At 42.0% G+C, this 25,903-nt stretch overlaps 1 protein-coding gene across 1 annotated transcript in view; it reads right to left on the bottom strand.

Annotated features, from left to right (window-relative positions):
- The window catches only part of ARHGAP6 (Rho GTPase activating protein 6), a 186,780-nt gene extending 162,061 nt beyond the window's left edge, over positions 1-24,719 (bottom strand). The window contains exon 1 of the mRNA XM_033147415.1: positions 24,133-24,719. Coding sequence (XP_033003306.1) covers positions 24,133-24,702 — 570 coding nt within the window. The 5' untranslated portion in view covers positions 24,703-24,719. The remainder of the gene's footprint in view (positions 1-24,132) is intronic.
- Positions 24,720-25,903: the final 1,184 nt, after the last annotated feature.

Raw genomic sequence — 25,903 nt, 5'->3', positions numbered from 1 at the left:
GGTAGGGTCAGTCCCAAGCATAGCAGATATCATATTTTTAAAAGCTTCCTCCACAAAACAAAAACTTCTGCATACCAGACCAGCACATAAGGGAGAGAGTGATGCTAAATAATTCTCGCTGGTGTGGCAGACATGTTCTCCTACATACAGTAGCATACAAACATTTAATCCTATGTATATGTGCAGTCTGAACTGTTACAGTGCAGAATTTTATCACACTAGTCTGCATACTTATACATTGGCTCCAAGATTCCCTTCTAATGCTAACATCAGTGACTTAATATTCTCGTTTTTAATGTTTTTTTAAATGTAGCAGGCTAAAATGATCACTGATAAGTCTAAAAAATCAGCTCCAATTCAACCCACCCCAACAAAAAGATGAGCAGAAAATCAAGGTCAAAAAGTCTGTGTGGATATAGATATACAGAAAAGTACAGATGTACAAAAAAAGTACAAAAATTAAATGAATGTTTCAAGATGCCATTACAGACTTAAGAAATCCTTCCCAAACACTACAGATATCAAGTTAGGCACCTAGGATTAAGAAACAATGGCTATTCCCCATCTCTGAAAAAAAAATGTAGTATGGAATGTAACCCAGATCTGTCTCAAACTTTAAACTGAAATGCACAGGCTCCTTGGGTAGGCACAGAAGAAATAAACAGAAACACGAGTGTCTTTAATTTGTCAAAGCCAAGGATTTCCAAACTTTCATTTATACATATAAATAAGCATTTGCAAACTGTATGCAATTTTGTGTCCTCTTTTTTGCGGTCCTTTTCTTCTTCTTTTTGGAAATGCCTAAGTAGACACCTTAACTGTACACATATTTTATCCATTTAATAAATTACTGAACAAATAAGCTCTAAACAAGCTATTCCAGATTTCAAATTCTTTCTGACTCAAAACTATTTTTTCCCTCGTAAAAATGACCCTGAATCATATACACACACATCTACAAACACAAATTCAGTTCTTCTTATGTACCATCACCACCAACCACACAGCCCCCCAATGATAAGCCCCTCAAGGCTAATGTGAGAATTCAGGAGTGCTTGCGAGACCTACAAGCCCAGACACCCACAGTGTTTACTTGTACATCTTTTCAGTAATGCATCTTTGCACCTAGTGCTAGCCTAATGAAAGCCCACCTCATGGTTTATATTGTACGGTGCAATCCAAAAGGTAAAGTTCAGGTGGCTGTTAGGAGCTATCCTGAATCCAGTCATCTTAGCCAGGGATGGGCAACCTGTGGCCCTCCAGATGTTGTTAGGCTCCAACTCCCATAAGTGTCAGGATGCTGTCAGCAGGTCCCAGCTGGTTGCCCAGGAAAGTATAAGACAAGGAAAAGTTTCTTACAGTCCTTTTTTATTTCAATCTCTACAGAGAGGGGCTATAGAACCCAGCCTCTTGTATAATGGCATTGTCCTGAGTGAATCCCCACCGCCCCCTGTCTCTCCCACTTCTTCATTCATCATCATCACCTCCACTACAGGTGCTGCTACATGCCCTCTGTCTTTGAGCTCTTTGCTCTCCTACTTTTAAGACTGGCTGGGTTCTAGGAGATGGAGGGTCTGAAATGCTTTCCAATGACAATGTGTCAGCCAGGTGTTGCTCTGGTTCTCTCATGATTTCCCAACTTTTTCCTTCATCTGCCTCTGAGCTGTGACCTCCCTCAAACCCCTGTTGTAAATCTAAACTGTCTTCCTCTTCCTCGTCCCTGGAGGCTAGGCTTGAAATACGCAGCTCTCCAACATCACTAACAGACTCTATGGCCACGTGCTCCCTTGACAAGCTACAGGATATCAAAAGCCATCACTGATATATATATATTGATATATATATATATATATATATATATATATATATATATATATATTGAAGTCACAGCTTCATATTTTAAATTAAACTATTTATCTGTCCACTTACTGAAAGGCAGATAAGAAAACTTGCACACCTCATACATTCTTCCCAGATAGGATAAGTAATTCCACATGTGCAATGCAAGTTACTACTTTACAACCGCAGTTTCACTGACAAGCTAACAACACAATGCTGTGGTGATCAGGACTATAAATGTTGGCAGAAGACAAGAATGGTGTTGTGTCTGTAGAGCCTCTGCACAGAGGAATGATGACTAAGAACCAGGGAGAATATCAAAGATGGAACAACGCTGTACTTTTCAACTGCTTCGATGATGGCCATTACCATAAAATGAAGTGTTACTAAAACTGCAACCTGGTAGTAGTTATCCAGGTTACAAATATTCTGGATTTTAAGATATATACTGTAAATTCTCCGTAATTATCGCAAACATTTCTAATTAAGCTGGATGATGGAACTTGATTAAGGTTTTGTCCTGCTAAGCCTTGCTTTGTCCTTGTATGGACACATCTAAGAGACCTCTATCTTACCTAAGTTGTAAACATCTTAGAGTTTTGTTTAAATATAAATTGTACAAATAAGTAATCTTTGAATTGAATTTAGTACAATAGAAGAAAATCCCATTTGTTCCTTTTTACTTTTCAACAGGCTATTCTCTTTATCCCATCAGCTTCCAAATTAATAGGAAATTGGAGGCAAAGTCTGAATTCAGATGAACTAACAAACCATGGTTTGAAAAATCAGGGGTGAGTTAAATAGTTGCACCAAAGTGACCTCTCTGGGGCACAAACCTAGGCAGTGTGTATCAAGGTCCAGGGATGCCCAGACCACAAAACATCTCTCTTGGCCTCACTGATGTGGTCCCAAGGAAAGCAGAGCAATATAATGGACACCAGCTTTGGTGCAGGAGTTGCCAGAAAGAGGCATACAAGACACCATCCAACCGCCTTAGGGACTCCACTCCAGATTTGTGTAAGGTTTACTCCTCTGCCTTTTTTTTCTCCTTAAGATGTCTTGCAAGGTAGTGGGTACATATTTTTCCTCAGGGTTTACTCCCAAAGCCTTTTATCACGAATGAGTGTAGCTCCAAGGCAGCAAACGTTGAGGACCAGAGTTTTCCTTCACCTAGATGGGCTACCTTTCCCAGGTTGATGAGCCACATCTGCCCCTCATCTCCCCCTACAGTACATGCAGCCTTCTTGACCATTGGACCCACCATTGCTTTTGTCTGCTCAAGCCTGTCTTCACATGCAGGGGATTGCAATAGTTAACAAAAAAGGGAAACTTTTCACTCCATACAAGTTGAGGTTCTAACAAGCTGCATTGATCCATCCTGATAACCTGCTACACCGTAGCAGTTATTATAGAATAAAAGGAGAACAGGGAGAAAGATGACTATATCAAGCAGGAAAATGCTCTGTTTTCAATATGCAGGTAATTTGTAATAAATTAATAGAAGATGCAGGGGAAAGTTTGTATATGTGTAACACACACTTTACGGAAAGGACTCATTTCATAGCAGGCAGTTGATATAGATTCTAGTCACGCAGTAATTGTTAGCTATTGCTAAGCGTGTTAATGAATGCAATGGCACCTGACCTTAGGTTGACCTGTCAAATACCCTACCAATGCACCCCACAGGCTGTTATCCGAACAGGATTGAACAAAATTTAGCAGTCAATTCCCTCACTTCAACTAATTAACTTTGAAACCTGAGGACTATTTCATAACCAGGATTTTTAATTAATACAAGTATAAAATGATACACAACTTCAGCTTTACAAGGGGTGAGGCTTAGAGACATCTGTCAGCCCACTCTGACCTCAGGGTTACAAAAGAAGAAATCCCAATTGCACATTAACTCCTAACTTAAAGAGTCACTTTCATTTAAGATCAATGTTACTGCTGAAAGAAGAGCTTTCACCCCCAATCATCTAGGGGTGGAATGCGAATCAAACGACTAGTCAAATGTTGTCAATTGTTAAATAAATCAGCACAAGTTGAGCATCTCTGAGAATGGTAAATAGGATGTTTACACATTTTTCTTAAGTAAATAGCAGCAACAGGACAGTCTGATAAGTCTAGCAACTGTAAGTGATACGAGAGTGGGTGTTTAACCCTCCTCTCCTACCCCTTACCATGGTCCAGGAAAAAGATGCCACTCCAAAGTGACTATTTGCATTTCAAGGGAAGACTCTATTGGCATCAATGGATGCTTCCCTTGATATCCCAATAATTTCAGGTATTATTTTTCCTGTGTACTTGCCAACCAGCCACAGAAGAACTTAACTTCTACTGTAGTATGATGCAGCTGCTTCTCCAGGGATCTAAATGCAATTCCAGCATATCCTTAATGGATAGTGACTCACTTTAAAATATCTACTAGATCTGAATTTCCTGGGTTCAAGCCTATGTAATTATGAACAGTTTTATCTTTGTATCTCAGCAGGAACATCAAGCACAACATTACTAAGCTTGCTTCCTCTAATATAGCTGCCAAATCATAGGGGATCTGTTGATGAGCAATCAGCTAAGAAGTTTTTAGCTTGCTCGCATTTTCATGCACATCATTTCAGGCTGTTGAAAAGTACACTGCAGGCATTGTTAGATTCTTCCAAAACAGACATAAGGCTAACATCCTCTCTTTTTTCAAAACCCTGGGGGTGGGAGGTGAGAGAAATAATTATATGAAAAAACCAAAATACCATACTACATAGGTAAAGGTAAAGGGACCCCTGACCATTGGGTATAGTCATGTCCGACTCTGGGGTTGTGGCGTTCATCTCGTGTTACTGGCCAAGGGAGCCGGCGTACAGCTTCCGGGTCATGTGGCCAGCATGACAAAGCCGCTTCTGGCAAACCAGAGCAGTGAACGGAAACGCCGTTTACCTTCCCGCCAAAGCGGTACCTATTTATCTACTTGCACTTTGACGTGCTTTTGAACTGCTATGTGGGCAGGAGCTGGGACCGAACAACAGGAGCTCACCCCGTTGCGGGGATTCAAACCACCGACCTTCTGATCAGCAAGCCCTAGACTCTGTGGTTTAACCCACAGCGCCACCCGTGTAGAGGATTTTAAAAGCTGGAACCAGTGGTGAAGCTACCTGCTCCTGCACCGGGAGCGGCGTACATCTGGGGCTGTGGCTGGCACATGTCCCAGGGGGTGTGGCGCACCAGGGGGTGCGCAATGAGTGGCATAAATCCTGGGGGGCCGGGGCGGCCATGATGTCACCCCCCTGGGATAGCACCCGGGGTGGCCCACTCCCCCTACCCCCACCTTCGTCCACCAGTGGCTGGAACATGTGCGGATTGCTCCAAAAACCTAACCAAAACGTAATAAACATGGTTTAGCAAAAATATTAACTATGAAAGCAACAACGGACATCATAATGTGTCAAAATGAGCATGCTATGATGCAACTAAACACTGTTTTTGCCATGACAGAGGCAAGCCAGAAACCAAGGTGGGAGGAACATCTTCTGAACTGGGCACAGAAACACCAATCCACAAGGTCTGTCAGTATCTTGATGTGTAGATTCCAGTCCTTACACCTATTTTCAGGGGAAGAAGGGTATCTCCTGAGCTTCATCACAGATGGTGTGTCCACACCAGTGGAGACAACTCCAAAGTAGCTTTCCCTTGGAAATCTCCCCTTTAGTGGTTACCATTTCAGGAATTGTGGCCAGTTCAAGGCAGCACCTCTTTCACAACTGAGGGGAGATGAGTACGCAATACTAACGGTAAATAAGAAATGCTTGGGTAAGATGCTAGGAGGCAATTTGAAAAGAAAATCTGCGGCAGTGGGGATAACTAGGCTGACTTTGGATAAAATGCAGAACCAGCAGTCAATTTTGGATTTTAAACCCCCTTCAAGAAATTATAGCTAGCATTTGTCAATAATATTTATTGTTGTTTAGCTCTTGGCACATTCCTTATTTTTGCCTTGTTAAAATTCATACATAAAGCATAAATACAAATATTCATACTGAAGTTGCCTCTTCTGTTCATTGGTTTATTTGCTAACATTCCTTTCATTGCGTTTTTTTTAATAGTACAGGGATTATTGTGGCGTTTTTATGCTTATTAATATTAGTAGCTTTGAAAGAGTACTGTTTGTTTTGCAATGATTTTATGTGCTTATTAGACTGTCTCATCAATTGGAATTGTTACCAATTGTTTTTCTGAATATAAAAGATTTTGGCTGCAATCCTATAGGATTTACAGAGTAAAACCTCATTTAACTCAGTGGGACTTATTTTTGAGTGGACATGATAGACCACTGTGACACTGTGTAGTATCCATTCTCATATTATGTATTTTTCTGTTTGCATGTTAGCCCTCTGGTCCCTCAGGTATTGCTCTACAGAGAACTTGTTTATCCACAGTAGTGGTTCCCAACTGGTAGTTTGCATACCCCAGGGTATTAACATAGTCTGCAGAACCCAGGGGGTCTGCGGCACCAGTCACATAACAAAAACTACCAAGGAGATATCAAAAATTTCTAAAGTATGGGGGTCCATGGCTTGGCTTTTGAAAAACATGACGTCCACATTGGGAAACACTGATGCAAGGTAAAACACTGTGTCTTTGCTTATGTACTTGTGATATCTTTCTACACCAATGAGTATTCCACCTCAGTTAATATCCCTTTGTAATACTTGCTATATTTTTTGGTTTTTGTTTTATTCCATTCCATGTTTCTGTAAAGCTGACTTTTGTTTTTGTTTTATCAATAAAAATTAATTAGGGAGGAAAAGAAGCTTGGCTTTTGTCTCATGCTAAATTCTGAAACTTTGTTACATTTGTAACAATTATATGATTCTATGATTTATCACTATTCTGATATTTTAAATTTGTTCTTTTTCTTTGCTTGCTGTTAGTCCCCTTGGCCTTCGTTCAGGGAGGAACAGATAGGCGTAAGCAATAAAAAAAATCCATCTCTCCCCCCCCCACCCCATTATACTAGATCTCTATTGTTTTCATGCAGCCACTCACATCATAACACATTATTTCACATGTACTTTTTTGACATATCAATTGAAGCATGGAAATTTCACAGAGCTTAAGGTGAGCCAAAGGAAAATGGCATCCAAATGGATAAGAAGTTCCAGCTGCAGACTGACATGAAAAATTAGCATGTCCAATAGGGCCAGAACAACTCTGTGAATAAAGCCTATTGATATTGGTGGTTGCATTAGAAATATTCATACAGTTTGCCAAAGTATTGACCACAACACACACACACACACACACCAATGTGCAAGAAACTAATAGCAATTCACTTTCTCTGTACATCTCATCCATAAACGAGCAAATGCCTAGAAGTCATGCAACAACTACTACTGACTACCACAGATTAGCAAGGCTTCAAAAATGTACAGTATCTGGATATGTGGTATGGTGAGATCATTGGCAAAGTGGTTCCCTGTGCATATAAACAAAACACTCTAAAATTCCAAAGACAGCTTCTCTGTATCAAAGTTAATCAGAAAAACTGATCCAAGCTACTGTGAATGAAACTTAAAGGAAGAAGTGACCGTCCAATTTCCCATCTATCTTATTATTTAAAGAGTCAATATTTATGAGATGAAGCAAAGGCCTTTTCTGTTAAATTCCATTATGCATACCTTCAGACCTTTGCAGCATACGCAGTTAGCAAATTATTTTGTTGCATACACTTCACAGATTTCACCCATGAGACTTTCTGCAGATGAAAGTATACTGCCACTTCACATGTTAATTAAACTGCTTACTCAACTACACCTAGGAGAACAGTAGGCAACCCCAATATGTGATCCAACTTACTGAATTATTGCCAAGATAAAATTACCACTGCAACAAGCAACATTTTGTTGAGAATGATACCATGCAACTTGCACATCACTCTACTGGCTAGAAAATGTTTCATGATTCTGAACCAAGTATTCTCTGGCTCAGTTAAGGAAAGATATTTAGGAATCATGACAACTTTCAGCTCTGAATTCCCCGAGGTTTAAAAAATATATATAATGACTGATGATTTACGATGTTTTTGTTCCCTGACATAATTTGAATATTCTCAGTGCAATATTGGACTCTATTTCTGCACTTCCTCTAGTGGATAGCAGGGCCTCGAGCCCAAGCATTTAAATGTATTGCAAAAAATGTGGAATAAGGAGAATCGAAAGCCACCATAACATTATCTATGAGGCCATTTCTCTTCTCCGAGCCTTCATTTCTCATACACTCAATGTGTTTTCAAGGTAGCCTACAACTATTATTTATGTATGTATGTATGTATGTATTGATTATATTCTAGTTATGAATAGCTTCAAATAAAATATCTCAAAGTGATTTAGCAACAAACATATATAAAACAATTTCATATAAAATCCAAAACACATACAGACTGGGATAAATGACATTCAAATATTCCAGGCACATCATTTGGCATCCGTTTGTCTCAAAAGACAATGGAGTGTGCCTTTGGGGTGACATCAAACTGCTGGAGAATCAAAGTGCCTGCTGTGGCTACAGAGACCGGTAACTTGTAATGGCTGCCTCTTGTGTTCAGAGCTGTAGCTAGGTGATCTTGCACCCCTGGCAGAACTGTCCAGATTGCACCCCCTAGCCACTGAAAAATTAGCTGATCTTTCCACCTCTCCTCCAAACCCACCCACCCCATTCAATTCACCCTCTATTAAAAACCTTTTCTTATAAAATAATAATAATAATAATAATAATAATAATAATAATAATAATGTATTTATACCCCGCCCTTCCCCGCCAAACCAGGCTAACACCAATAAAATCACAACAAAAACATAAAACAATTCATTAAAATACAGATTAAAATACAATTTAAAATTTAATTTATACCGCAGCCTCATTTTTAAGTAGTCCACCAATCACACCAAAAGATTGAAACATCAGGGTTAAACTGAAACCAACCCAAAGGCCAGGTGGAACAGCTCCGTCTTGCAGGCCCTGCGAAAAGATGCCAAATCCCGCAGGGCCCTGGTCTCTTGTGACAGACCGTTCCACCAAGTCGGGGCCAGTACTGAGAAGGCCCTGGCCCTAGTTGAAGCCAACCTAGCATCCTTGTGGCTCGGGACCTCCAAAAAGTTATTATTTGAGGACCTTAAGTTCCTACTCGGGACATACCAGGAGAGGCAGTCCCTTAGGTACGAGGGTCCTAATGAGGCAATAATCAATATATATATTTATAGACATATTTAGGGACATTTTTTTAAAGCCAATTTTGCGCACCCCCCTCCACCTGAGCCCCAGGTGGGGGCCTACCTCACCACCCCCTAACTATGGCCCTGCTTGTGTTGCTTTTGCTGTGTTAGCAGCACCAAAGTGACCTCCCAGGCATGCAAGCCTAAGCAATGTGTGTAGTGGTCCTGGGCTGCCAAGACAAGAAACCCCCCCCCCCCAGCCTTGCTGATGTGGTCCAAAGGAAAGCAGAATAATAGATTTGGAACCAGCCGGGCTGCAGGAGTTGCCGGAAGGAGGCGTACAATATGTCATCCAACCATCTTAGGGACTCTACTCCAGATTTGTGTAGGTTTTACTCCTTAGCCTTTTCTTCTCCCAAAGATATCCCACAAGGCAGCAGAAGTTGAGGATCATTGTTTTTCTTCTCCTAGATAGGCTACCTACCCAGATGGGCGAGCCCCATCTGCCCCTCATTTCTTTCTACAGAACGTGCAGGAACCAACTTTTTGACCATTGGACCCACTATTGGTCTCGTCCGCTTAACGCACCAGAGCCTGTCTTCGCATGCAGGGAAGTCCCTAACTCACCAAGGGTTTGAGACCCATCAGCTACCTTTACCTGGTTAAGCCAGCTAGTCAAAGCCTTTTTCCAGAGAGTGGCCAGGAATTTTGATCATTCCATTTCATTACCCACATGATCCTTGCAGCCATTAATAAGATAGAAGCTAACAATCTTAGAGGCCTCTCCACCTCATTTCCAACCACATTAAACAAAACCATCAAAACACTAGGTCTTATAATGCAGTCTGTAGTATCTGAGAGACATTGTGAAATTGTTCTCCAATAAAGTACAGCTGATGAGCATTCCCACCATTCATGAAGATGATGACCATAGTCAGCCTGACAATTCCAGCATCTAAGGTCATTAACCCCGTAAATTCTATTTAATCTCACCAAACTTTTTTTAGTTGAAAAGAGACAAATCGTATTTCCTCCTCTGCATTCACTTTTATGTAACTACATTTAATATATCTACTACACCACTGCTTGCACAACACCAAACTTTTTTTAGTTGAAAAGAGACAAATCGTATTTCCTCCTCTGCATTCACTTTTATGTAACTACATTTAATATATCTACTACACTGCTGCTTGCACAAACGGGGCCCTAGTGCTGAGAATGAACAGATCCTAGCCATAAGTTTCAAGATCATTCTGACTCCATGCCAGTAGTGATGCGATGTTTTAACTAAAAATAAAAGCTAAAAATAGCTGGAGTTTAAATTTACAAAACAGGACTTTTCAGTGTTTGGAGCACTGCCAGGCTTTGAAAGTCTACATGTGGAATTCAATTATTGAACGCAAGTATAGACCAAATGTAATACTGAACTAAAAATGTTCTATTAATTAATGCCAATTAAGGGACCGGTGGGGAATACACAGAGCTGCTGATTTTCATCAGTGTTCAAAACAAATCACATGTATTAATTACCAGCTGACAGCTAATTTTCCATAAAGGGAAACAATAAGATGCCTCGGACAAGAAATATGTATTTTCTATGGTCCAAATAGCTTTTTTTTTTTTTTGGCTTAACTTCACAGAGTTCCAACACCATTTCTCACCAACTTCAATGGGAGTAGAAATAAATCAGTACTGATATCTTAGCACAGCCTTCACCAACCCGGTGCCTTCCAGATGTTTTGGACTACAACTCCAATCAGCTGCAGCCAACACTTGCTGGAGGGCACCAGGTTTATGAAGGCTATCTTAGTAGCATATACTTCCTGCCATACATAAAACTTTCTCTTCCCCACCCTTGCATCTCACTATCCAGATTGCTCTGAAAGGGGTACCCACATAGCTTGTGAGGACTTCTGTATCCATTTCATCCATTTGAGGCTGTGGTGGTGGTGCAGAGTACCTTCCATCAGCTTCAGTTGGTGGCCCAGCTATACTCCTACCTGGAAAAGAATAGCCTAATGTCTGCTGTCTGCACTCTGTTGACCTCTAGATTGAATGACTGCAACATGCTATATGTGGGGTTGCCTTTGAAGACGCTTTGGAAACTGCAGCTGGTGCAGAATTCCGCTACCAGGCAGCTGACTGGGGCAGGACTGTCTGAGCACATAACACCAATTATGGCATGACTGCACAGGCTAACAATTAGTTTTTGTGCTCAATTCAACATCTGTGGCCCTTTACCGTGTGCTCCCTTGCAAGGGAGGTGTGTAGAGGGGCAAGAAAGGAGTCGGTCTTTTCAGTAACTGTCGTGTTAAGAGATTTCAACATTCCCATCAAAAAGGCATCTAGCGTTACAAATCAGGACTGTCGTGGTCTCCATGACAACCATGGGGCTATCCAAATACAGTGGTACCTCTGGTTATGTACTTAATTCGTTCCGGAGGTCTGTTCTTAACCTGAAACTGTTCTTAACCTGAAGCACCACTTTAGCTAATGGGGTCTCCCGCTGCCGCTGTGCCGCCAGAGCACAATTTCTGTTCTTATCCTGAAGCAAAGTTCTTAACCTGAAGCATTATTTCTGGGTTAGCGGAGTCTGTAAGCTCAAGCGTCTGTAACCTGTAGCATCTGTAACCCGAGGTACCACTGTACATCAGTGGCCCAACACACTTTTGTCAGTTTTGGAGACCAAGCAGGTTAGATCTATTAAAGACATTAAAAGGAGTAGATAGTACTCAGCCTGTTGTCATAGACAGACCATTCCTTGGTAAAGGTTGACATAGTTGTGGTGCAAAGGTGGTGAACCTATTGGAGACCTACAAAATTAAAAGGATTGCTGAAGGCTCTGCAGAATTTTCTGGATAAAATCCTGTCAGGGCTCCAGTCCAGTTCCTATCAGGGCTCTAGTATTGCCGTGGAATGGCAAGAGGCATAAGACAATTGATGTGATCACACCATAGTGCAAGTGCAAAAAATCTTGAAGAGAACCTGATCTAAGATGGGCGAGAGCAGTGCTTTTTTCTGGGGGGGATGCAGGAAGACACATACCCCTAAACATTTTGTGAATCTAACAGGAGAAGAAGCTAAAAATAAATCAATAGTTAGTTTCTTCTCTAGCACGGTGAATCGTCAGTTCCATTGCTACCCCTGATGATGGCCTCATTTCCTGTCATGGTGTTTCCTGAGTCTCAGACGGAAGTGAGCATTTAATGTGTGAAGTAGGAGTTGGAATCTAGCACAGTGATCGGTCAGTTTCGTTGTTACCACCTCTGATGGCAGCTTTATTTCCTTTCCTGGTGATTTTCTTGAGTCAAAATGCGAGTACCCCTAAACATTTTTTAGAGGAAAAAAAAGCACTGGGTGAGTATATTATTTGAATCTACCATCTAGTGGTGAATAAAGGTTACTACTTCTCCACTGAGTAGCTGTCCAACAGAGCTGTTCCAGACTGTAAATAGGCTTATTACACCTGGCCAGTGGGGAAGATTAAGTGAGTTGTCAGAAGACTGCTGTGATACTTCTATGAAGCACTTTGCGGATAAAATTATTCAGATTCACATAGAATTAGAAACCACAGTTACAACAAATTCTGAGAAGATATCCCAGGTCTTATTTTTGGATGTGTCTGTTATCATGGCCTGAAACAAGATGGGCCCCTGAGAAAAGGGAGAGTGCTACCCCGCCTGTTCTCCTTGACTTCTTCGTGGCTTTTGATACCATGGACCACAGTATCATATTGGAATGGCATCAAGAGATGGGGACTGGAGACATGGCTTTACTGAAGTTCTACTCCTAGTTGCAGGATTGAGTCCCATGGGTTACAAAAGGTAGCTGTGAAATCTCAACACATTGCAGGAGTTGAGCTGTAGCATATTCCATTTCATTACCCATTTTTTCAACACATATATGAAGCAGTGGAAAGATGTCACCAGGGGATTTGGATTAAGGTGTGACCAGAATGCTGTTATCACTCAGCTCTCTCCGTTGCATCTCAAGCAAGGTGTCTGGAGGTAGCAACAGGCTGAATGAGAGCCAACAAATTCAATTTTAATCCAGACAGATGGCGGTACTATGTGTGTTTGGTGTATTAAACTTGTCCAGAATAGGGTAATGCTCCCCTGGAAAGATCAACAGAAAGAACTCGTTGGTGATTCCATCACCTTCAGAGGTCTGGGATGGCAGTCTATAAGAGGGCCTTTTGTGGTTCCCACACTCTCTGCCTTCTGATATTTGCCTGGCCCAATTTTGGGGACGGTCAGAAAACACAAGGCTATGTTTTGACTTTTGGGAATGTGAAATTGTTGCTTACTTTCTGCATGTAATTTTATCAGTTGTCAGGACAGAGTGTTCTTTATGTATGCCACAACAGCTGCTAGAATTTTATTTGCAAGAAAATGGAAAGGTGAAGAGCTTCCGACAGTAGAAGAATGGCAAATGAAGTTGATGGACTTTATGGAACTTGCTGAACTGACCGCGAGACTCCGAGACCAGAGGGAGGAGAGAGTCCAACAAGATTGGAAGAAATTCAAGGACTACTTAATAAATCATGAAAAATTAGATATTTGAAGCAGAATCAGTTTGTTTAAATGGCTTTAGCTAGGTGATGTTATATAAAATAGTATATAAGAAGTGATGTTATAAATGGCTTAGGTTTGTTTAGTAATGTTTAAGGTTATGTAGTTTAAGAAATGAATTATATATGGTTAGCCGGTATGTTTATAGTATATTAAGAATGATGATGAATGTTTCAGAAAATAGTTACAAAGTTACCAATTTAGATTAGTTTTGAACGCAGTTGAGAGAGCGGGGGAAGTCCCCCTAAAGAAGATTCGAAGGTAGTAGTAAATAAGGATTTATCTTGTGTTCCTGTTTCTGTTAGGTATGTATTTTTTCATTTATTATTTTTATTGTTGTTTTAAACTGTTTGTTGTGTTTCTTTGTTTATTGTTATTGTTGTTATGGTTTTTCGTTTGTATTCGCTGTTTACTGTAGAAAATTAAAAAAAAAAAATTTTAAAGTAATTTTATCAGTTGATTGCTGTTTTAACTGTTTGTTATCTTTTGCAAGTTTATTGTTTTAATTGTGATCCTTGGTAAGTAGCAGGCAATTCATATGAAAAATGAATGTTATTCTGCTTCCCCCTGTCCACAAAACAATAATCCTCTAGGGTAGGTGGTAAAAGAGACAATAGACTGCAGCAAAGAAAAGCAGAATTCAGCTCCACTTACTGAGGCATGCCTTTTGAGGTTAAAATTAGACCTCACATTGCTTAATACACTGACATGTGAACAAAAAGATAGCTTCTGCTATCACATCTAGTTTGGCCTTAAAAACAAAGATTAATCTATTTTTCTTAGCAATAAAAGATAACCAGGCAGAATTTAATACTTTATTAAGCACTGCTGTAAAGAAACATGACTCATAATATGGCTGTCATTGAGGCCCGCTTAATACACGACCAGGGTTAAATAAACAAAGTTTGATCATGACTCTAAGCAGCAGTGTTCAGCTGAACTCAGTTACTGCCTGCACAAAAGGTCTAGCTGGATGAATATTCAAACAAGGCTTTCAACCTCATGATTGTTGGAATTTACTAAAGGAAATTCATTAGGACTTCAGTAGTTCAGTTCTCCATGTTCTCCCTGGAAGAGATGTGCGAGACCAGTGATAACAGAATCCAATGGAAGAAAACCATGGGGAAAGGGATTTGAGCCAGACCAATACTGTCTAAAGAAGTCACCCTTTTTGGTTCCTGAAATTCATTTTGATTGTGCAGATAAATTCCACAGAATGTACTGCTGGTGTGTGAAAACAGTCAAGATCCAAGGATCCCCAGGCATGCACCGCCAGATGGTGGCTACATCAGGCACCTTCCTGGTGCCCAGGCATCTTCACTTGGTCGCAAGTGGCCAACAGCCAGGTGCAAAATGCACCTGGCACCTGGTGAATTTTGAACATTGCATCAAACCATGTAAACTTTACCAGGCATCCATCACCCCATAGCATTCTTGCTTCGGCATCCAGCTATTGCAGGACTTCAGATGTACAATTAAACTCTCAGGGGAAATAGCAAGTATAATATTAAAGCCACAAGAGTGAATGTGTATTTTCAAATGAGATTATGAAGTAGCAGCACAGCTGCTTGGATGGGATCCTTTGGTTCAGAGGAATGCCATCCACATTCAAAACTATCAAATATATCCTTCTTCCAAACAAGATGTTGTAATAAAAAGTTAAGTCTCTGAAAACACACATAGACAAAAGATGTACCACTAATGAGAATGTGGTTGAAACTGGGCAAAAAAGATATATATAGATAGATATATATATATATAGATATATGATGAGAGAAAACTCTGTTCATAGTTTAGCCAAGAAATGCCTTCAAAGTGAAATTTAAGAAGTCCTTTGGTGCTTGTTTTTAACCTGCAGGCAAATCAAGTATGGTTATTTCCTCTTGCCTTACATTCTGTAGGCTCCAGTCTTTCTAATGCTTACAATCCCTTTGACATTGATTATGCATCTTCTGAAAAACAGAGGAATAGTTTGGGTAGTATGCCAAACAATCAATTGTACCTAGGTTCCTATGGGAATACAGCCCAAAAGTTTATTCTATAAATTAGATATAATACCTCCTATGGGAAGCAAATGACATAACAGAATGAAAAACATTTCCTGTTTGAGGAATATTTTTAGATTGTTCAGAGCGCCAGAGAACAAAAAGAAATATGAGCTGGGTAACTGCTCACCAAAGCAACTCCAAGCAGGGCTGCACACACACTCACCATACATTTAAAGCACATGATTTCCACCAAATAATCCTGGGAACTGTAGTTAAAAAAAAAATAGAGTGCCGGCAATTGTAGGGGTAAACTACACTTACCAATAATATTTGGGAGAAACAAAGTGTTTTAACTGTCTAGATTGTAACTAGTGAAATGTTGCAAGTGTGCCATTTTGTTTTGTTTAAAAGATAATGCATGATACAATACAAATTCTAAGTTAAAGTAATAAGAACAAACTAATAACTAAAACTAAGGAGTCAAATTACCTTGGCATTAGCAAAGTAGTGCTGGAACCACCACAACATTCAAGTAGCATTTGACATGGGCATAGTTTAACTACCATTGGCAGAGTAAGGGTAAAAGTACCAGAGGGGAGAAGTATAACTATACTTTGCCCATTAAGAGGGAAAGGGTTTTGTTTATATTTCAGTGCATCCAGCTAGGCTGTATTCTGCTTTTCCAAACTATTACTTCCAAGCCAAACTTGAAAACAAAATAAGCTTCAGTCAATGGATCACCAACTGTGTGAGAAGAATTAATAATAAATGTTTCTAGCGGTTCCTGAACCAAATATTAAGAAATTCAGGGTTGCTTGCCAGATGGCAAACTTAGGAGCTTTCAGTTTAAATAGCAGAACAACAATCTGCCATCTTTATTTGAACACTTAATCATATTGGCAGATAATATTGTAATTCTCCTTGGTCCATGTACAACACAACCAAGCAAGATGTATCTGTAAGACAAGGACAATCCACTTGAAAACTGAACATATCTTACTGGGGGCTCTTTCAAGAGTCTATTTACAGAATCATAACCAAGGAAAGGAGTGTATATGCAAAAGAACAGGTGCTGCTTTTGCAGAATAGCTCAAGTCTTTCTTCAAGGACAATAACACACAATCTAGGTCACATGTGGTGTAGGCATGAAGCCTTGCTTGCATTCCTCTCACCACCTTTTTCAGAAATATCGTTCAGGTCACTCCAATACATCCTAATTGGGGCCGATGGGAATTGTAGTGCAAAACACCTTGAGGGGATTGGGTTGGCAAATGCAGCATTAAAAGGGCAGCCCCACAGGGTCGTAAATGAACTACCCTGAACAGGAAGTTCGCTGTATTATTTTGCTCCATGGGTTTTACCTTCCATTTCACTCTTGCCTTCAATAGTAATCCATGTGTTTATGAATACTTGTAGTTTCTGTTGTTATGTTAATGTTGAAAATCAATTAAAAATATATTTTAAAAGTGGTTCTGAGGCTCTATCAGTTTTGTTATCCAACAAATACTTTCGTTTAGAAGGGCATGAAGGCAGTGCATGAAAGCCCCATTTCCAGTATCCTCATCCCCACAGGAGACTCTCACAAACTGAGTACAAAAGTTTGAAATGGCCTCAAAATTGCATCTAACTGATCCAGAATCCAATGTTATCAAGGGTCCAAATCCGACACTTCTAAGCACATGCATTCAAACACTCTTAGAAGCCCCATTCTTCTGCTCAGCATGGAAAAGTCATGGTAGCACATGCTGGATATGGCTGTTTGGGGCAGGAGCAGTGTGCATGCAGGACAAGAACTTTGGAGAGAGAATATAAACTCTATACCCTCTGCACACTTACTCCACCCACACATTGCCTGAACACCCAAAACAGGGCCTGAGGTATCTTCCTATCAGGTTCACAATAATTTCCTTTGTGGGTTCCCCATGGATTCTGCAATGTACACAGTGAACAACTGTCATGACTCCACAAGATGCAGAAAAAGTTGCTCTGCAGTATCACCCTTCTAATCATTATGAGGGACTTGTTTTGAAATCTGAGGACCATAAAGCCTTTTGTGTAGATAGCTGGTCATCTATACTTCTATCTATATCTTTCTCCCTCAAACCGTTTTCCACAGAAGTATGAATCCACTCCAGAGATTGACAGTCAATACATACAGTCTGCGTTTTAATTTTACAGCAGTACTCCTCACAATCTGCTTGCTCTTCAGCAATTGCTCAAAAACAGTTTTGAGCCTCGTCTGCCTTTCATCCAGTCAATGCTAGTTAATGAAAAACAGAAAAACTGTCCTGAGAATACACATCTTGACAACTTAAAACCAATCTGTGGTCTATAGAAGCAGCAGGAGTTTCTAATGGCACACCTAAGGAAGACTGAAAACTTCATTTGAGGGATTGCTAACTGGTCTGTTTCATATCATCCAAAGTGCCTATAAAATAGATGTGCAAGTAAACTTCTAGTAAATATCCTAAGGAAATCATGTTCCCCACTCATGATCCAACTTAAGGGTAACCAACACTTTACAAATGTTACTAGTCTGCAACTCCCATCAGTGCCAGACAGCATGGCCAATTATCAGGGATGGTGACAGTTGTAGCCAACAACATCTGGGAGGCACTATATTGGCTAACCCCAATATAATAAGTCCAAATACTGCTGAGCAGATATTAAGGATTTCACCTTATCCACAGGTAAGTATTCCTTTTTTATTTATTACATTTATATTACACATTTCCTCCAAGTAGCTCAAGGTGGCATCCATGGTTCTCTTCCTCCCCGTTTTATCATCACAAAAACCCTGTGAGGTAGTTTAGGCTGTGAGACAGCGAATGGCCCAAGGTCATCTAGTAAGTTTCATGGCTGAGCAGGAATTTGGCCCAGGTCCTAGTTCAACCAATACATCCTTTTCCTAAATACCCCCCCCCCCAAAAAAAATATCCAAAGAAATTAAAAATCTTGCTGGCTTCATATTGCTTGTAGTAGTGTGTGGAGGAATCACCTTTACAATGTGCTAACTGAGACAAGGTTTGTTCTGTATACAATGTACCTGTATAAGAGTTTACTATGTTTGTGGGGTCCTGAGAAGGGTTAAGCTTAAAATGTGAAGCACCCATTTCTGGCTAGCAGTTAGCTGCTACTTAGTTTTGTAAGACCAGTAAGGGAGAAGCTGGGTTCTTTTATGCAGAGGAAGAAGAGTGTAAAATTTCACTTCTGATTGGCTTGATGGCTAGAAATTCTTGGTCACCCATTGGACGGAAAAAGTGGTTTGATGAGGAGAAAGAATTCTGTGCCACTCGAATCTTATGTGTCAAAGTGTAGGCATAATAGGTCAGTTCCGCCAATGTGTGAGAGTGTGACTGTCTGGGACTGCTGACCAGAAGAAGAATCTGGGAGGGTAGGGTGAAAGCAGATGTCAAGGCAATGGTGGTAGTAAAGTAGGAATTCCTCCACACACTTGGGTGAATCACCAGTAGTAAAAAGGAGAGGAAATTTTTTGCTAGTGGCAACTTGGTTTTGATGCATTAGCAAACTGTCAGCTGCTCTGTTGGACAAATTCCAGTTTCAGCAACCACCACGTTTAGATAGCAACATTCTTCATTCACCTTCAACTTGAATTATGCATACAGCTAGCAATAGAAGTTCACGCACAACTACTTCTCTGAAGTTCATCAATAACAATGCATAGCATGCTTGAAAGCAGGTGGCTAGATTGTTAACCAGATCATCTGCAAGATCACAGACAAGAGTAAGATTTGAAATACAGATCTGTTACAGCATTCATGCTTAAAGTCCTAACAAGCAATTAGCATCCATCAGGGAAGGAAGCAGGACAAGGGGATACAGCCATCACCTGTGCCAGGATTTTACATCAATTACCAAGAAACCCTCTTAAGTATTGTATATTGGATGTTCTAATCTATAAGGCTGTGCAGTCTGTAAATGCATGAAGGATCTAGTCCTCCATTTTTCTGTCTTATGTTAGAATAATTACAATCAATAATTTCACATTTAAACCCATTCGCCTTTTCCAATATCTCATTGTTTGTTCCTGCTACTGAAACTGTGCTGCGCCTATAAAATTTGACTGCTGCCTAATAAAAAAAATCTGACATGTGGATTAGAGAAGACAAACATTGACTAGTTTCTCTACTCATGAATAAAAGATTCAGCACCCTTTTGTATTGCCTATATAGCTACAAAACTGCCAATATGGTTTCGAAGCACCTACATTCCATCCTCTTTGGGTCAGAGCTGACAACCAATCATCTCTTGCACACAAAACATAAAAACCTGCTTGGTTGCTAATGTGGCAGCAACTAAGTCATGGGAGCTACCCCTTCCTTTCTGTGAACTGCAAGTTGACAGAAGAGGAGCGGCAATATTGCATGATTTTACAACTCCAATATTATACAACTTATCTGAAAAGACTAGTCATATGAGCAGCTTTTTGCAAAAGAAAAAAGGAGGCAGTGGTAGCTGATCACCTGTTCAGACTTGGTTCTGAAGTACTACTGATCAAGGCACTATTGGTAATTTCCAGATGACCTGTTTAACGGGCATTCATCCTTATTTGTTTGTGAGGAGATTTGATGACATTGTGTAAAGAAAGTGTTATCCCACACTTTCCAGTGCATCTTACTGTCACTGGCCTTATCGTAACAAGTATGATTATTGGGGAAGCAGGTTTGTTTTGCAAGAACTTCAAATAAGCATTGACTGTGTGACTATAATTTACCACGATGTGACAATGTGGAAGCACCCTAAAAGTAGACAAATGTGTTGTTGTTTTTTCTGCTTGCAAAGATCCTTCACTTACTACTGAATCTTACAGTATGTGCCTACAAAATAACTCACTTAAGAAAGCTACATCTAAATAGCTCACTTAAGAATGCTACACTGATGGCTCAGTCAGTAGAGCATGAGACCCTTAACCTCAGGGTTGTGGATTCGAGCCCCACGTTGGGCAAAATGTTCCTGCATTGCAGGGGTTGGACTAGATGATCCTCGTGGTCCCTTCCAACTCTACAATTCTATGATTCAAAAACCCAAGGAAGGTTGCTTATGGCTGCAATGTGTATGTAATTGCTTCATCCTCCATCACTGTATGGCTGGAATATAGTACAGGCCAACTAAAAACTGGATCTGTCACAGGCTAATGGGGCTGTATGAACACATTCCGAGTCTCTCCAGTTTTAGCAGTGCTTACTTACATTCAAGTAATACTAGTAACTGTACTGCATGCAAAGCTAGCCATTCTTGCCTGGGAATGCTAGGTCTGCAGAGCTATTTCAATACCTGTATATATTTGTATACATCACAGCAGAGTTTGTGCCTGTTTCCTAAATCTCTGAATAAAATACAGTAACTTATCAACCTTTTTGTGTTTGACTAAGTGTTACTCTCACTTTTGCAACTATTTTTCATCCATATATAGTCAAAATTAGTTGGTAGGGATATTTGCACTCTTTCCACCCAGGAGAGGTGGGTTAGTGTATATGCACCCGGGAATTCTAAATGAACCTCTGCATACTTGTCAACATGACAGAGTACACCACAGCTTCCTCAGTACATAATAATATTGTACTACCACGTAGTTTACAAAAATGGCCTGAGTGAATGCAGCAGAAATAATTAATCCTACCAGGGTCATGCATGCTTACAGTTAATCATTTGCGAGGAAAGTTTTATGTACGCATTACAACTATATATGGAATAAACCAAGGGTATAGCAATTGACCCTACAAACAAGACAGCTTACTTTTCAATGTGAGCTTAAATAATTCTCTTCAGTTGGAACATAAAAGTAGATACATATGAGGGGGTAACAAAAAAAAGGAATTCTCTTTATGATTTTTCAGGAGTTGTATCCAGCCACAGAAACTGTGTTTGATTATATCCTCCTATTTATCCTTTGGTTCCCATAAGGCAGAAATATAGGTTTAGAAACTCATAAGAAAAAAAAGTTACAACCCTTAGCCCAAATACCTTTCTGTAGAAGTGCTTTTACCTATCTACATGGCTCAAAAAATGCAGTACCTTTGAATATACCGGTAATTGGACACCAGCAATGTACCATCCAAGGTATAGCCCACACATTTTAACAATTGTTTGGGAGGGGTCCCACTCAAGGGGCTGTTGTTTACCATCTAGCAAGGTGATGGACATGGAGTGGGGCATGTACCCATATTAAATCACTTCTTTTTCATTCAATTACCCTGTAGGTTAGCACACCTGCTTCAGTTGCTCTGATACATATTACAGTTCCCAATTGATAGGATTAGTCCTCAGCCAACAGCCATAGTTAACTACATGTGAAAGCACAGCTCTATGGAGCATTCAGAACAGCCTCACTGGCTTCTCTTTCTCTTCCAACACTTTTATACATCTCCAGACCTTTCGCCAAGAGCCGAAACATTCTCATTAATGGAAGTCCAACAACAACCCATGCTCCTAATGTTATGATTATAATTCATATAGAACAAGCTAGAGTAGACTTATAGAACAATAATTGGGAAAGAAATCATGAGTTCAAAGTTTTCCACTACTTGAGCTGATGTGTTCAGCACCAAGAAACTCTACATGTCCTATGCACATTTTACAAACAGTGTCACATGGACTACTTGCCCTTCACAAGACTGGCAAATTTACTGAAGGACATATCCAAATTATTCCATTTTCTGTCTTTCCCATCCTCAGAGAAACCAGCCTACTACTTCTTACTGTTCTCTCACTTCAGTGAGAACAGCACACAAGTTAAATAAAGAATAACGCTTGTAACACAATTCCAACAGATGCACATTTTGCTTTGCACGTGTTGTCTATCCCTACTCTCTACCCACAGCACATCATAATATAAATGATATTAACTAACCAAACATAGCCAAGTATTGAAGCAGATGACAATCAGTGAAGATGGTTTGCTATCAGTAACTTCAACTACATGGTTATAAAAACACCCATTTTTGAAAACTGCCCTGTCACCTTTATGCCTCTTCAGACAGCAACCAATTCACACTTGAGTCTTTTTGAACAGATTGGCAGGCAGTCATACATAAAGGGTTCAGATGGACTATCTGCCCTTAGACAACTATAACAGTGCACTTTGTACTCTTGGTGAGATGGAATGGCATGAAGATTTTTTTTAATGTTCAAGCTTCTATAATTCAATTTTAATTCTGAGCAACTGGCAGAGAACACATCCACTCTCTGAGTGTAACACCACCTAATGACGGGGACATTAGTTAGTGAAACTGGCCACAATACAGGGCAACACATTGTTCCCAAATACTGACAGAAGTACTAAAGACCACCTATCTTACCCACGGAAATATAAGCAAGGCTTACTAGGATCCTACCCAGTATCATGGCTTGGTCTTGTGGAATGTGCAAATCTTCCGTAAAAAAATGAATGGTACCAAGCATGTTCCGAGCATCTTCCCCTCTTCAGTACAACCACTCCTATATATAAATGAGATTAGGAATTAAGCCACAGGGGAACATCCAGACATGCTACAGCCCCAGAATCTGTTGTTGTAAAATATTAAATATAGAAACCTAAGACAAGGCAGTTAAAGAAGACAGAAGGGAAAAGGGAAAGATCTACACTTGGGGCTGATACCTAGGTTAACTTGGTGCAAGTAAGATATGCCTTAGTGCAGTGGTCCCCAATCAGCAAAGTACTGAAAACCACCTGTTTTCAAAAGCCAAGCTATGGAACCCCTACTTTTGCAAATGTTGATATCTCTAGGGTAGTTTTTTGTTATGTGAATGGTGACATAGATCCCCTGGGGTCCAGAGCCACCAACTGGGAACCACTGCCTTTTAGTGCTTTCCCAGACATCATGGTGAATTCATGGAAGAGAAAATTGGAAGCAGAAATTTCCCAATTCACAGTTCTTCAGCCCCCCATACTGTCCATGCTTGCCATTCCATAATCAGATCAGAGACATGAAGTGCCAGAAAAAGTGGTTAACTTGCAAAGAGAGGGCCTGTGGCCCCCCAAACATAGCAGTCAACTCCTGGGGGCCAAGGTCCCTTTGTCACCCTCAGTAAAATATTTGAGGGGTCTGCTACCCCCAAAAATGAGTGGGCATTGCCATTCAAATGGTGTGTCTTGTGATCAATCATGTGGGGTGGGGCTTACCTGGGCCCCCAATATTTTATTCAAGTTGGCACCCCTGCCCCCAAGCCACCACCCTGTGACCTGGACCTCCGCATTCTATACTTAATGGACAGTGGTGGGGGCAGCCAAGGCACTCTCTGCAAGTGCGCAGCCCCAGGGCTGCCAACTTTAATAAAATATGGGGGGCAGGTAAGCCCCGCCCTGTGTAATATGCGGCACAAGCACACTATTTGACTGGCCTATCAACTTTGGGAGGGGGCGGTGAGGTTCCCTCAAATATTTTTGGGGGGGGACCTCTGCCCCTAGGAGTTGGCTCCTATGGGCAGCCCAGACCCAAACCTTGACCACAGGCCTGGAGACTGAATAAGGAAGCTGTGGACCAAGTACAGCAAAGCCCAGTTGTCTACCTCGGATTTCCACACGACGTAGGCGGACGCATGGCTGCTGGGCAGCTGCTGGCCTTTCCTCTGCTGGAGCCACTTTCGGGGAGAGAAGAAGATGCTGTTGGCGCCTCCGCCGCCGCCGCCGGGGGCGCTGCCGAGCGCCGAGGCGGACGGCGCGCGCGCCAGGAAGGGCAGCTCCCACGCGGTGTGCCTCTTGCCTCGAGGGCTCTCGTAGTCGAAGTGGAAGCTGCCCGACGGCGACTTGTCGAGCGGGGTGCTGGGCGTCGAGAGCGACGAGGCGCCCGGGGGAGTTGGCGGAGCCACCGGGCGCAGCAGAGCGCGCGAAGAGAAGGCCGCCAAACACTCGGCCGAAGGGCTGGCCGCCGCCGCCGCCGCTGCCCTGGCCCGGGGAGCGCGGAGCGAGCCGTCGGCCGCCTCTTCCCCGCCGGAGCGGCCAATGACGGCCGGGTCCAGGCTGCGTGTCTGGCGGAGCCTCCGCTTGGAGAGGCTCTTCGGGGGGAAGGAGGGCGAGGCGCCGGGCGCCGGCGAGGACGAGCAGGAGAAGACGCTGTTGAGCAGGCTGTGCGCCGACATCCCGGCGGTGAAGCGGGAGGACTCAGCCCGAGGCGCCTTAAGGAGCTGCTGCTGCCGCCGTCACCCTCTCCACCTCCTGGCCGCCGCGAGGGGCTGCTCCTCGCATGCTCGCGCTGAGGCGGCGGGAGAAGAGTTAGCGAGAGAGAGGAGGGAGGGAGACGCCGCCGACGCCGCTTTTTATTCCGGCGCTGCCGCTGTGGAGCCGGCGGGAGCTCACCCTTCCCTCCCTCAGGCACCTCGCCGGCACGAGAGGCGGCGGCTGCTGTGCTGCTGTTGCTTCAACAGGCGGCTCGCGCGCTTCCCTCCTCGCCCGTGTGCCTTCTGTGGCCGCGTGCTTGTCCTCCTGGCCCCGCTCCCGCCAAGTGGAACTCCGCGGTTAGTGCCTAATTTGGCTGGAGGAGGATGCAGCAGGCTCTTCGCCCTCCTCGCTCCTTCTCTCTCTCTCTCCCCGCCGGCCCTCCTCTTGCGTGGGGCCGGCCGGGCCCCCCACCTGAAAGGGAGGCTTGGCTCTCTCCGCACAGGCTCCACAGCAGCCGCGCTCTGAGGCTGACCAGCCCCGCGCATTGCATTGCCCGCCTTCCTCAGTTGCGCAATGGGCGCCGCTGCTTGGAATCTTTTGTCAGGTCGCTGTCCCACAGCTATTGGATTTCACAGCACGGTGCTGGTCGATGTCGGAGCAGGGCTTGATCCGAAGGAGGATTGCGTTGCAGGTGGCTGTTTTTACCTGCCCTTCTCCTCCCCCACCTTTTGCGTCTCCTCGATGGGTTTTTTATATACAGTATTGTAGAGGAAACGGGACGGTTGTTCTTCTTATAAGAATTGGAAGCTGGGAGTTGCCCTGATCTAAATGTGAATAAAGGAGTAGATGGCATTTTCAAATGCTCTCCATCCCTATCTCCATTGTAGTAGTTACCTGGCATCGTTTGACCGGTATACCTACAAGTGAGAAGTGGGGCAAGAATTCCTACTAGTCTAGAAGTCAAACCAACCTCACAAGTTCTCCCCGATCTTGAGATGCTTGCAGGGGGCTTAATTTCCAAGCAGTTCGTTTACAACAGGTTTTTGTTTTGTTGCTTATCTGATCTTCTGTAGAAAGGGTAAATCCAGATTAAACAGGGGGCCAAAAATAGCAGTTTGGCATTTTGATGTCAACAACATTGTATGGATTCTGTTTAAAAACAAAACAAAATGCATGCAAGCA

This window comes from Lacerta agilis, chromosome 4 (genome assembly GCF_009819535.1).
Source record: "Lacerta agilis isolate rLacAgi1 chromosome 4, rLacAgi1.pri, whole genome shotgun sequence".
In the NCBI taxonomy this organism is placed as follows: domain Eukaryota; kingdom Metazoa; phylum Chordata; class Lepidosauria; order Squamata; family Lacertidae; genus Lacerta; species Lacerta agilis.
Note: the sequence above shows the minus strand (reverse complement) of the source record. Positions and strands in the feature narration are given on the sequence as shown.